The 11624-nt window shown below is 47.7% G+C and overlaps 2 protein-coding genes across 6 annotated transcripts in view; both read left to right on the forward strand.

The window, feature by feature from the left end:
• LOC103280903 (CD209 antigen) overlaps nucleotides 1–504 on the forward strand; it is a 57621-nt gene extending 57117 nt beyond the window's left edge. For all 5 annotated transcript variants that reach the window (XM_062981726.1, XM_062981725.1, XM_062981728.1 and 2 more), the window contains one exon: nucleotides 160–504. In XM_062981726.1, the coding sequence (XP_062837796.1) occupies nucleotides 160–313 (154 nt within the window). In that variant the 3' untranslated portion in view covers nucleotides 314–504. The remainder of the gene's footprint in view (nucleotides 1–159) is intronic.
• Nucleotides 505–7252: 6748 nt separating this feature from the next.
• The window catches only part of LOC134299390 (C-type lectin domain family 4 member K-like), a 32857-nt gene continuing 28485 nt past the window's right edge, over nucleotides 7253–11624 (forward strand). Inside the window, exons 1-2 of the mRNA XM_062982124.1 lie at nucleotides 7253–7439; nucleotides 8662–8913. Of these exons, the coding sequence (XP_062838194.1) occupies nucleotides 8682–8913 (232 nt within the window). The 5' untranslated portion in view covers nucleotides 7253–7439; nucleotides 8662–8681. The remainder of the gene's footprint in view (nucleotides 7440–8661; nucleotides 8914–11624) is intronic.

Genomic DNA, 11624 nt, shown 5'->3' on the forward strand with positions numbered 1-11624 from the left:
TTTATAGGGAAAGCAGAATTCTGTCCCAATCTGCACTCGCTTCCATTTGCTGCCACTCTCCCTCCCTCCCTCCCTCCCTCCCTCCCTCCAAATCTAATCTTCCTGGGAAGAAGAATACTGTGGTGTTCACCCTCCTGACCCTCCATTCGTTTTCTCCAGGTACTGGGATGTGAAGAAGCCCAAAGGCGACGGCGACTGCATTTACATCGGGCCGAATTGCACAACCAAGCATTGCTGGAGGGACAATCCCTGCACCAATAAGAAAAGGTACCTGTGTAAGAAGGAGCCCAACCCACATTGGTACATTATTTAAGATGCAGCCGATTTCTGGAAGCAACTTAGAGGAACACGTGCTTGGCGGGAAGCCTGGAAACCTGGAACCTCTGGGAATGTGTCTGTTGAGTGCAAGCCAGATGGGGCGCACTGGATGCTCTGGGCCATCTCTTGTAATAATAAAACAAAATTAGTCTTAAGGCATTAAAACAATAAAATATTTCCTTAAAATCCATTGTGTTCAGTGAATTAAACTGGTATTTTAAAACATCAGTGGGTGGGGAATAAATGCTCTTCAGTCACAGAAGTAAGAGGGACCATTTTAATGCTTGTGTTACAAAATATAATGTGCAGATTTGAGAAATGTGGATTTAATATGTGTGGGTATGAATGAATTGAATGGGAGATGTATGAATGAGAGTTAATTTTGAAGACACCAATCTGAAGATTAAGTCCTGCAGTGACTAACCCATTAACTACCTGCTTGCTGAACTGTAATTAAAACCTGCTAAAGAGACCTGAAATAGTTGACCTGCCTGGTAAATTGTGATAAGAACTGTGACAGTGATAACAGAAAAGTTTACATCAAGTTATAATAATAATAATAATAATAATAATAATAATAATAATAATAATAATAAAACTTTATTTATACCCCGCCACCATCTCCCCAATGGGGACTCGGGGCGGCTTACATGGGGCCATGCCCAAGACAATACAATATAACCATAACATAATACAATTAAATAATACATTACATAAAATAAACAGTACAACATAAGATCAAAACAGCAATATAACAAGAGCGGGCCGCATGAACACTACATTTAAAAACTAGATTAAAAATTAAAACTCTGGGTGAGAAAGGGATCAGAATAAAAACCTCGAGGGACGGGACATCAGATAGTGAACCAGTCTAGAGGATAAATATTGGGGGGAGTAACATAGAACATTTACTCTCCGAAAGCACACCGGAAGAGCCATGTTTTTAAATCTTTCCTGAAGGCTAAAAGGGTGGGGGCTTGCCTGATTTCAATGGGCAGCGAGTTCCACAAGCGAGGGGCCACCGCAGAAAAGGCCCTCTCCCTTGTTCCTACAAGGCGAGCCTGAGATATAGGTAGTGGCGACAGGAGGGCCTCCCCTGATGATCGGAGAACTCGGGCAGGTTTATGGTAGGAGATATGGTCACGAAGGTAGGCGGGTCCCAAACCGTTTAGGGCTTTATAAATGATGGTCTGCACCTTGAATTGGGACCGGAAGATGAACGGCAGCCAGTGGAGCTCCTTAAACAGGGGAGTAGATCTCTCCCTGTAACTCGCCCCCGTTATTAGTCTGGCGGCCGAACGTTGGACCAACTGTAACTTCCGGGCCGTCTTCAAGGGAAGCCCCACGTAGAGCGCATTACAGTAGTCCAGTCTAGAGGTAACTAAGGCATGCACCACCATGGTCAAGTCAGACTTCACGAGGTATGGTCGCAGTTGGCGCACAAGTTTGAGTTGTGCAAAAGCCCTCCCGGCCACTGCCGACACCTGCGCTTCAAGCGTCAGCGCTGAATCCAGGAGGACCCCCCAACTGCAATGGACCTGTGATTTCAGGGGGAGTGCAACCCCGTCCAGCACAGGTTGCCACCCAATACCCCGATCCGACGAGCGACTGACCAGGAGGGCCTCTGTCTTGTCAGGATTGATCCTCAGCTTGTTCCTCCTCATCCAGTCCGCCACAGCGGCCAGGCACTGGTTCAGCATCCAAGGGGCTTCCTTGGAGTCAGATGGGAACGAGTAGTGGATTTGCGTGTCATCTGCGTAGAGATGGCAACACCATCCAAAACTCCGGATGACCTCTCCCAGCGGTTTCATGTAGATGTTAAAAAGCATGGGGGATAAAATAGACCCTTGCGGGACCCCACAGGTCAAAGGCCAGGGGTCCGAGCAGGTGTCCCCCAGCTTCACCATCTGGGAACGGCCCTCCAGGAAGGACTGGAGCCACTGCAAAACAGTGCCACCGAGTCCCATCCCAGGGAGGCTCCCCAGAAGGAGACCATGGTCGATGGTATCGAAAGCCGCTGAGATGTCCAAGAGAACCAGCAGGGTCACACTCCCCCTGTCCAGCTCCCTGCGGAGGTCATCCACCAAGGCGACCAAAGCTGTCTCGGTACTGTGCCCAGGCCTGAAGCCAGACTGCGAGCGGTCCAGAAAATCAGTGTCATCGAGGAACTCCTGGAGCTGCGTGGCCACCACCCGCTCCAGAACCTTGTCCAAAAACGGGAGGTTGGAAATTGGTCTGTAGTTGTTACATACAGATGGGTCTAGCGAGGTCTTTTTTAGTAACGGTTTTACCACCGCTTGCTTAAAACAAGATGGAAATGACCCCTGACCCAGGGAGGCATTTATTATAGCCACAAACCAATCCAACAACCCCTCTTTGGCCTGCTTAACCAGCCAAGAGGGACAAGGATCCAGAGCACAAGTGGTCGCCCTCACAGACCCAAGAATCCCCTCCACGTCATCAGGAAGAACAAGCCGGAAAGAATCCCACAAAATTGGACAGACAGGTGCCTCGGTTACCTCGGTTAAGGAAATGTTTACAACTGTTAAGAAGGAAGTCAACACAAGGCCAACACTAATCAAGAAGAATCAACATCTGGTCCAGGAAACTGAGATGGAGCCAGGATGGGGGGATGTCTATCATTCATTTACAACTTTGGGAACATCAGCAAACGATTGCTATATAAGTGACCTTATGGCAATCCAGAAAGTGTGACAGACAGCGATGCTGTTCACCCACCACGCTCAATGGAGATAGTGGCAGATTTGCAGGGAAGCAGTCTGGTCACTTTGGGGCTCCTTTTCTCATGGGAAGAGGAGGGAGTGCATTTTGGAGTCATGATACAGGGAGTCAGTTCTGCTGTATGGAAACAGGGGATCTGATCCTCGGCATTGTTCTTAGGGGGAAAAGGATGCATTTTGGAGTTTTGAAGTTTTAGAGTTTTGCGTTGTCAGGCTGCAGGGAAGCAGGGCCTGGCCTAAGCAGGTGCTTCTCCAAGGAGGGAGAAAAGGATATGGCAATATTTGTATGCATGAAGATGGGCGCATGTTGTGTGGGAATGCTGAGTGAAAATGTAACCCCCCCCCCCTTTGTTTGTTTGTTAGCCAGGTTGTTTGTGAATCCAATGTAGCTGCATAAAATCTGTGTCTAATGTCTAAATGTTGTTCATTAAAAGTTCTGATATGCCTCTCGCACTGAAACTGCAGTAAAAAGAACCTATGCTTTAAAGTTATTGAAAAGTTATTCATAACACTCGGAGGAAGAAATTTCAGTCTAAATTAATCTGAACTTGTACTCCAGGGCTGGGAAGCTTGACTTGGCAAGAGATGTCTCTTCAAAACCCAATGTTCCCAGTTTGGCAAAGAAACCTTTCGGTCTTGCTCATATAGAGATAAAATCATGCCTTTTCCCCTGATAACCCGATAAAGACTTTTTGGCTAACAAGGTAAATTTCCCACCTAACTGCCCTAGACGGAACACCTGGAATTTCTTCCTCTGAGCTCATCTCTGTTTCTGACCTTGCTTCCTTAGCGAACTGCCTTTCTGGAATGTGGCCTTCAGACAGAGACAGCTCAATTTCAGGAGTTAAAATCTCTTGCTGACTCTCCTGCTGGTCTGCAGGCCCAGAATCCCCACTGACCTCAGGCGCAGGTACAATTAAAGGCTGAACTACAACAGAGATATCAATTGCTCTCGCATCCTCCCTGCCAGTGCGACTATCCTAACTGGGATCCTGGGGGTCAAAGGACCCCTTGGGTGCCGGGAAAGTGTGATCCCAGACTGTGGATGTAGAGAGAAGATCGAGAGGGTATAGGTCGATGTCTTTCACCACCAGAGGCCTGCTTTTCCAGCACTCTCTGCTTGGCAGACAAGCCTGCCTGAGACCAATATACTGGGAGTCGAGCTAGAATTTGGAGGGTCTCGCCCAAGAGGGAGAAACTGCAGACCCGCCAAAAGGCAAAGAAAGGGTCCGATACCCCTGGTGAGAAAAGAGAGCCGCTAGCATAAGAGTCACCCTCAGATTTCCCAAATAATTCTCCCAGAGCTGAAGAAAATGCCACTGAGTTGTTTATTGTGATCCAGCTGGAAAGGATGTCAAACCATGATCATTCGTCAAGCAGACATGACATACAATTCAATACAGTACACTTTATAGCAAAAAGGGCGGTCAACTTTGAATTTCCCGTGCCCGCCCCCCTTAGCTGGCTTCGCGCTGATTGGTTGCAGTTATCAGCTGGAGGGGAGGTCTGCACGCCTCAGCCAATCAGGCAGCCAGCGCCGCTTCGGCCTCTCGGCCAATCAGGAGGGAGGGGGCGGTCTGAGCAGGAAACAAAGGACTCAGGGATGGAATTTGAGTGGATTAAAATGGCTTAATGGATTTCCGGCAGTTGGCGATAACCCCTGGGGTCCTCCAGCCAGCAAGGTATTATTTCCAGTAGTGTGAATATACATTTGAGTCTGGCCTGGTCACCAGGATCTGGTTTTCCGTGGACTGGATATGGAAACGATATAGATGGGATTTGACAGTAGTTTCGGCCAGAGTGTGAAAACAAAGAAAGAGGCGGTTGGGACAATCTCAGCTTTCCAAAGGCAGATTGCCCCTCATTGGAATATGACAGGATTGCCCGAGGGGAGCACCTTCTCCAGGTGGCCCTGCTCTGATGCCCGGAGAGGATGTCCATTGTTCTTGTCCATGCAAGGAGTCTTTGGTTAAGTCCTTCTGTCAAGGGATTATTCACCCTCGGAAATAAGAAGGTTTCCCAAGGGCTGGAATGCTGAGGTCACAGAAAGGTGGCATTTCATATTTGTATAGTTCATACAGTGGACATGGGGGAAGGGAGACATGTAAGGGATACATTCATAAAAAGGAAATCATATCAACCCATCCCACCCACCAAAAAGTCCAGGATAAGTCCACATATCATATGGAAAAACATGGGGTCCAGGGGAGAAAGGGATCCAGTAGGTTTCCAAATAACTTGGCAAAGCTGGCCAAAGTCCAGGAAAAGGGGGGGGGGGTTGTTGATGAAGGCCTGGGGTATGAGGGGACTTCTGGATGACCCCATCTAGTTCATTATGGGGTCTGGATTCCCTTGGCGGCGAGAAACGGGCGGCGAGAGGCAGGATGGCAGCGGTGGAGTCATGGATGACAGTTAGCTGTCCTTCCCTTAAAGTTTGATTCCTTGGAACAAAAGGTTATTTCCCGGAGCATAGGAGTCCAGAGTGCAGAAAGTGAGATAGCAGTTAGTCTTAGAATTAGTCCAGGAATATATGATGCCAAAATGGCGCCGATCCGTTGACTTGTGGATACCGGGTCCAATGGGTCCTCAGTAACCACGGTTCAAGGAAATACATTTTTGGCTTGCCGGAGGCTTCCCGCGGCTCGGGAAAGGAAAGGTTTGTGTGTTTGGGGGCTAGTATCAGTGAAGAGACAGAGTATAGCTGGGAATAGGAAAAAGTCAGTGAAGAGACACACAGTATCACTAGGAGAGGAGAAAGTTAAAATGATAGTTTTTTATTTGGGATTAGTTACAATGTCAGGGTTGAGGAGAGAAGCAGGGAAAAAGCCAAGCCAGACTTCCCAAGGAACGGGCGCAGCTGGCGCACAAGTCCTAGTTGTGCGAATGCTCCCCTAGCCACCGCCGAAACCTGGGGCTCAGCCATGATCCCATTGACTTTTTTAGCTGCCGCATCACATTGTTAGCTCATGTTTAAATTTTGCCTATTATCGTAAGCCGCCTTGAGTCCCCTCGGGTGAGAAAGGCAGGGTAGAAATGATGTAAGTAAATAAATAAATAATAAATAAACAAATTAGTCCTTCCTCAAAAGGAGCCTAGTGCCTAGATCCAGGGAAGGAAGTCATGCTCTGCCTCTCTTCTATTCTGCCTTGGTCAGACCACTTTACCTGGAATCACACTGTGTCCAATTCTGAGCACCACAATGGAAGGGAGATGTTGACTCTTAAGATGGAAGGTGTCCAGAGGAAGGCGACTCAAAGGATCAAGATCTGGAGGACAAGCCAGCTTACAATAATAGGCAAAATTCAATGCCTGACACAATACATTCATCAACAAATCAGATAAATAAATAACATAACGTAGTAAAATAAGTAATACAAAAGTTAAAAACATATCCAAGTTAAAATCCATTCATCTAAATTCTCATATGAAAATCTTCGCCTGGACCATGTGATATAGATGTTCTCATTCATTAAACGCTTGCGTAAACAACCATGTCTTTAAGGCTTTCCTGAAGCCCAGGAGCGTTGGAATCTGCCGAATGTTACTGGGGAGGGTGTTCCACAGCCGAGGAGCCACCACCGAGAAGGCCCTGTCCCTCGTTCCCACCAGCCGTGCCTGTGAGACTGGCGGACCGAGAGCAGGGCCTCTCCAGACAATCTAAGGGTTCTAACAGGCTCATAGGAGGAGATACGTTCGGATGGGCCAGAACCATTTAGGGCTTTGTAGGTCAAAACCAGCACTTTGAATTGGGCTTGGTAGCATATTGGCAGCCAGTGGAGCTGGCCTAACAGGGGGGTGGTACGCTCTCTGTATGCTGCTCCAGTTATTAGTCTGGCTGCTGCCCGTTGTACTAATTGGAGCCTCCAGGCCGTCTTCAAAGGCAGCCCCACGTAGAGCGCGTTGCAGTAATCCAAGTGGGATGTAACTAGAGCGTGGACCACCGTAGCCAAGCCAGACTTCCCAAGGAACGGGCGCAGCTGGCGCACAAGTCCTGGTTGTGCGAATGCTCCCCTAGCCACCGCCGAAACCTGGGGCTCAGCAATGATCCCATTGACTTTTTTAGCTGCCGCATCACATTGTTAGCTCATGTTTAAATTGTTGTCCTTCCTTCCCTCCCTGCCTCCCTCTTTCCTTCCTTCCCTGGAGGCCCTTAAGCAGAGGCCCAATCTCGTAGGGTAGCTCCATCGGGGTCCAGACCCGTTGCTTGCTCTGCTGATGCGGAAGGCCCCTGCCTGCCTCCTCTGTGTGCTTGGTGGCCAATTGGGAGCAGCGGAAGCTCCGTGGAGGAGTTCTGGAATGTTGTGCATCAGAGGGGAAGGTGGTTGGAGCAGTTGCTGAAGGGCAGAGCAACACCTGGAGGAGGAGGAGGAGGAGGAGGCTGTGAGACACATGGGGGGGACACATGGTTGGTGGAGACGAGGGAGAGGGCCTTCTCGGTGGTGGCCCCTGGCTTTGGCTTGCCCTCCCCGGGGATATTAGGCTTGCCCCTACACCATCATGTTTCTGCAAGGAGCTGAAAACATGGCTCTTTAGGCAGGTTCTTGAAAGTGACCAAGACTTCAGCTAACCTAAAGGACCAAATAACTTGATATAGACACTTAATGAAATTTGGCTATGGCTAAGATGTTGTACTACCTATTTAAATAGTAGTCATTGCTGAGTTTTATTGATTGTTCTTTTAAATTGGGTTGGTTTTCATTTTTGTAATGGGATGTTTTATGTTAATTGATATTATTATTGTTTAATATAGAATCCCAGAATCCTCGAATCCTAGAGTTGGAAGAGGCCTGGTGGACCACCCAGTCCCACCCCTTTCTGACAAGAAGCAGGAGAATCGCATTAACCCCCCCCCCCCCCCCGCCACCGCCCGATAGATGGCCATCCGGCCTCTGCTTTCAAAGAAGGAGCCTCTCTCCACCACACTCCCCACACGGGGCAGAGAGAGAGAGAGAGAGAGAGAGAGAGAGAGAGAGAGAGAGAGAGAGAGAGAGAGAGAGAGAGAGAGAGAGGGCCCCCCCGGGGAATAGCTCTCTCTCACACAGTCAGGAGGTTCTTCCTCATGTTCAGGCTGAATCTCCTTCCTTTCCTGTAGTTTGAAGCCGTTGTGCCATTGCGTCCTAGTCTCCAGGGCAGCAGAAAACAGGCTTGCTCCCTCCTCCCCAGGACGCCCCTTCACCTCTTGATCCATGGCCCTCCTCATGTCTCCTTTCTCTCAGCCTCCTCTTCTGCAGGCTAAACAGGCCCAGGTCTTTCAGCCGCTCCTCGTAGGGCTTGTTCTCCAGACCCTTGATCCTTTGAGTCTCCCTCCTCTGGACACATTTCCGCCTGTCAACCTCTCCCTTCAATTGTGGTGCCCAGAACTGGACACAGTGTGATTCCAGGTGTAGTCTGACCAAGGCAGAATAGAATAGAGGGGGCATGACTTCCTTCCCTGCATCTATGCACTATAATCCTCAGAGGGATTCATGGCTTCCAAACCTTTGGTCATTTTGGTCACCCTTCTTCTCTGGACCCCTTGTGACTCTATGATTCTAATCACTTACCTAACCCCACTGAATTATGATGGACTGAAATGCTTAATTGAGCAAATATTGTTTTCCAGGTACCGTTTCCCAGCCCAAGATGACCTCCAAAACCACCTTTGCCCTTAAATCCCAAGCCGTCTCCCGGACCAATGTGGGCGCCATGTCTCGCGGAGCCTCCACCACAAGGTTGGGCCCCAAGTCCCGTGGAGCCTCCACCACAAGGATGGCCCCCCTGTCCCGTGGAGTCTCCACCACAAATATGGGCCTTAAGTCTGCCATGGCCTCCCGGACAAAGCTCGGAGCCAGGAAGAGACCTGCCAAAAAGCCGGGTCTGTATCCTCAGGAACCGGGCCCAGGCCCAGGAAGAGGGTGTTATGCTCCAGGCAGGAAAAAGTGACCCAGAATTCATTATTTGGTGTGTGGTGTCTGGTGTAGCTCAGCAAGGATCAGATGATTTTTCTGACAGTGGTTCAAAGTATGAGGGGGATGGTGGGTTTCAAAGTGAGGAGTCTGTGAGTGAACAGAGAGAATTGCAGGTAGATGAGGTTGATGTTTTGGATTCCTGTTTGTTCAGAGGCAACAGGGGAAAGTGAAAATTCCCTTGAGAAAAGACCTTGGGCAGATGGGAAGCTTTCCTGGGAAACTAGATTAGGCTTGAGAACACAAGGAGTGAAAAATAGGCCAACTAGATATTTTCAAAGTGTCCGAGATAAGACCTTGCAGTCCAGGTGTCTTCGGCATGATCTCATGGGTTCCTGGATGGGCTTAAATTAAGTGGTTTAGCTTCAAGCCTCTCAGAGGAGACAACGTTGCCATAGGAGATGGCTCTCCTGTCTCTGCTCTCAAGTTCATGATTCAAGTATTCTGAATTATCCTGTTTTGGTTCATGCATTTGTTTCCTTGGAGGGTTTCCCTTTGGAGAACTTCCTGTTTTCATGTTTATTGTTTATGGATTTAAGTCTGAAGTTCTGCTCTGGATTTTGGTTCTCTTGACTTTATGCTATTTGTCATTTTTGGATTACTGCTATTTTGCACTTTCTATTCTACTGACCCTTTTGGAATTGCCCTTTCCCCCTTTTTATCGGCTTTCTTTAATAGACCTTTTCAGATAGAATTATTGGACTCTGGTGTGGTGCTGGGTGAAAAGTTGTTTCGGTGCTAGAGTGCAACAATGTGGTTTCCGGGCTATATGAGCAATGTGTTCTAGCAGCATTTTCTCCTTACGTTTTGCCTGCAGAACATGGCCATACAGCTGCTAGAAAATGCTGCTAGAACACGTCGGCCATACAGCCCGTAAACCACACAATAACCCAGTGATTCCGGCTGTGAAAGCTTTCGACAATACCAGTCAGCCTTTATTTATTTATTTATTTACTTAGCCCGCTTTCTCTCTCTTTCTCTCAAGGAGAAGACTCAAAGCAACTCATTAATTTTTTTTAAAAAACAGCTACTGAGGATTATCTGGCATATAAATTCAAAATTCCTTCTTTGCCTCTCAGGTGGTATTCTTGGATTTATTCATTCATTTTCTTCCAAAATCTTCCTCATAAAGGCTTGCTTGACTTTACAGTCCAACATAAAAACACACAGTTAAAACTACAAATTGCAAGAATCAGAAACCACAAGTCTAAAACCTCAAATTGCACTCTTCTATAATTACTAGTATCCAAAACCATATGTACCAAGCGGGATTATATATCTGAGGAATGAGGTCCTGGTTGGGAGAGAGAACTCTTGTCTGTTGGAGGCAAGTGTGGATGTTGCAGTTGACCACATTGATTATCATTGACTGGCCTTTGAGCTTCAAAGCCTGCTGCTTCCTGCCTGGGGGAATTCTTTATTAGGAGGTGTTAGCTGGCCCTGATTGTTTCCTGCCTGGAATTCCTCTGTTTTCTGAGTGTTGTTCTTTATTTACTGTCCTGGTTTTGAAGTTTTTTAATACTAGAAGCCAGATTGTGTTCCTTTTCGTGGTTTCCTCCTTTCTGTTAGAATTGTCCATATGCTTCTTGTGATTTGTTCTTCCTCCCATCCTGAACATCCCACAGATATATAAACCTCAACTGCCTAGTTTCCAACAGACCTCGCAACCTCTGAGTCTGGAAGACTCACAGCAACCCAGTGATCCTGGCTATGAAAGGCTTGGGTAAAGGTAAAGATTTTCCCCTGACCTTAAGTCTAGTCGTGTCTGACTCTGGGGGTTGGTGCTCATCCCCATTTCTAAGCCGCAGAGTCGGTGTTGTCCGTAGACACCTCCAAGGTCATGTGGCATGACTGCATGGAGTGCCGTTACCTTCCTGCTGGAATGGTACCTTTTGACCTACTCACATTTGTATGTTTTCGAACTCCTAGGTTGGCAGAAGCTGAGCTAAATAGCAGGAGCTCACCCTGCTTCCTGGATTTAAACCACCGACCTTTCGGTCAGCAAGTTCAGCAACTCAGCGGTTTAACCTCTGCGCCACCGGGGGCTCCATGAAAGCTTTACTCAACACAAATAAGGAAGTGTTCAATAATTGTTGGAGGCTTTCATGGCCGGAATCACTGGGTTACTTTCAGGCTGTCTGGACATGTTCCAGAAGCATTCTGTCAAGGACAGAACGCCACAAGATTCAAAGTAACAGAGTTTATTAGATTACAGAACTCAAAAATGCCCGTAAAACACAAGGGCCAGGCAATTTTTGCCTTTAGGAGCAAAAAGGGGCAAAAGTAAATGTTCAAAAGATAAACCGGATTAAACCGGAGTTTAATCCGGGCAAAAACAAACTGCTTTCTTCAGCCTGGGTATAAACAAAATGAAAGCCAAGGAACAAAAGATAAAGAATGCAACTAATTGGCAGCAGATTCCTCTCTGCTGCCAACACTGTGTTTAGAGTAACTTGCGTCGCTCCCACACACACACACAGCAGACAGGATTCCAACACGAACAAATCAGCCAGGGATTTTAGCAGTAGAGTAGACCAGTTCCGTTCCGTAGATCAAAGCCAGAAGCAGACGTTTGTAGTTTTTCCAAGTCCAAGAAGGGGGGAAGACAAGCCGTGGTCAG

This window comes from Anolis carolinensis, chromosome 5 (genome assembly GCF_035594765.1).
Source record: "Anolis carolinensis isolate JA03-04 chromosome 5, rAnoCar3.1.pri, whole genome shotgun sequence".
Lineage (NCBI taxonomy): Eukaryota > Metazoa > Chordata > Lepidosauria > Squamata > Dactyloidae > Anolis > Anolis carolinensis.